A 1,234-nucleotide genomic window follows, 5' to 3' on the forward strand; every position below is an offset into this window, starting at 1 on the left:
TCATCTTCCAAAAATCAGACTAACTAATAAGACAAAAACTTTCACTTTCTTCCTCCTGTCTCTGGGCTTCAGCACGACGGCGTTCAAACTCCCTCCTGCTCTCTTCTAGCTCCTTTTCCAATCTCCATTGTTCCTCTGCACGTTTTTCTAGCTCTTTTTCTACTCGGGCCATCTCAAACTTTTCTGCGCGGTGCAAAAATGACTCTACCACTGACTTGAGAGGTTCAACAACCCCAGTTCCCTCATCCCTCAGATAGATTTCCATTTTCAGCTGGTTCGCTTTCATCTTCAGATGCTCCACCTTCCGCGAGGCATCCGCCTGGTCCATTCTGATTCCCTCTAAGGATTGCGCCAGAAGGCCGCATTCTGTTTTAATATTTTCTTCCAGCTGGGGCAGTTTTGCTTTCAGAATCAACTTTCTTCGCTCGCCTTCCATCAGGACAAACTGGACGTTGGTGTAGCGCGCGCCGTTGTTAGGGAGTGTCTGCACAACACGCAACAGCTGTGCCACCTGTTTACGTTTTGTGTTTTGATCTCTCGATCGGTTGTTGAACAACACGACACGTCCGCCGCATTCCTCGATGAAATCGGCAAATTTGTTGTCTTGACTTTTACACCAATCAAGAGGCTTCATGTACGGGGTGCCTTCCTCCTCCATGGCGTCTAGAAAGCTGTCCCCACACGTCATGACACACACGCCGAACTTCCGGAACACGTCATCACCCAGCATGCCTTTCAGGAAGTTTAAAGCGTCCTGCTCTTCTCTCGTGAACCGAATGCCGAATCTGTAAACAAGAATGAAGGCGTAAAATCCGCCAGAGCTCATGCTCATCGCCTTGGACAAGTCCTTGACCGATTTCTCCACAGCCTGCTCCACGTTCAGTCGGGTCTCCCCTGTCCCTGGGCCGTCCACGACCATAACGGAGCAAATTCTTCGCTCTGCCCGAGCCACTTTGACGTCATAGGTCACCGAGGACGTGGAGGAAGAGGATTTGAACGCCTTCCACCCCAGAATTGAGTTGCCAGTCGCCGACTTGCCATGGCCTGTCTTACCCAGCAGAAGCAGGTCAAAACAAGGCTTCCTCCTGGAGGTCATCTTTGGAACTCTTGACCATAGACAGAAGAGAACAAAGAAAAAAGTCAAACATGTTCTTGGGTACAGTACAACTATTACTATCATAGGCCAGTTCCTCGAATAACCCCAACCGCCGAAAAGCTCGCCGGGATATGTTGG

At 49.8% G+C, this 1,234-nt stretch overlaps 1 protein-coding gene across 1 annotated transcript in view; it reads right to left on the reverse strand.

Annotated features, from left to right (window-relative positions):
• LOC101859619 (immune-associated nucleotide-binding protein 9) overlaps positions 1 to 1,234 on the reverse strand; it is a 4,624-nt gene continuing 3,390 nt past the window's right edge. The window contains exon 2 of the mRNA XM_005113059.3: positions 1 to 1,106. Within this exon, the coding sequence (XP_005113116.1) occupies positions 20 to 1,096 (1,077 nt within the window). The 5' untranslated portion in view covers positions 1,097 to 1,106 and the 3' untranslated portion in view covers positions 1 to 19. The remainder of the gene's footprint in view (positions 1,107 to 1,234) is intronic.

The sequence above is a fragment of the Aplysia californica genome, unplaced genomic scaffold (assembly GCF_000002075.1).
Source record: "Aplysia californica isolate F4 #8 unplaced genomic scaffold, AplCal3.0 scaffold01582, whole genome shotgun sequence".
In the NCBI taxonomy this organism is placed as follows: domain Eukaryota; kingdom Metazoa; phylum Mollusca; class Gastropoda; order Aplysiida; family Aplysiidae; genus Aplysia; species Aplysia californica.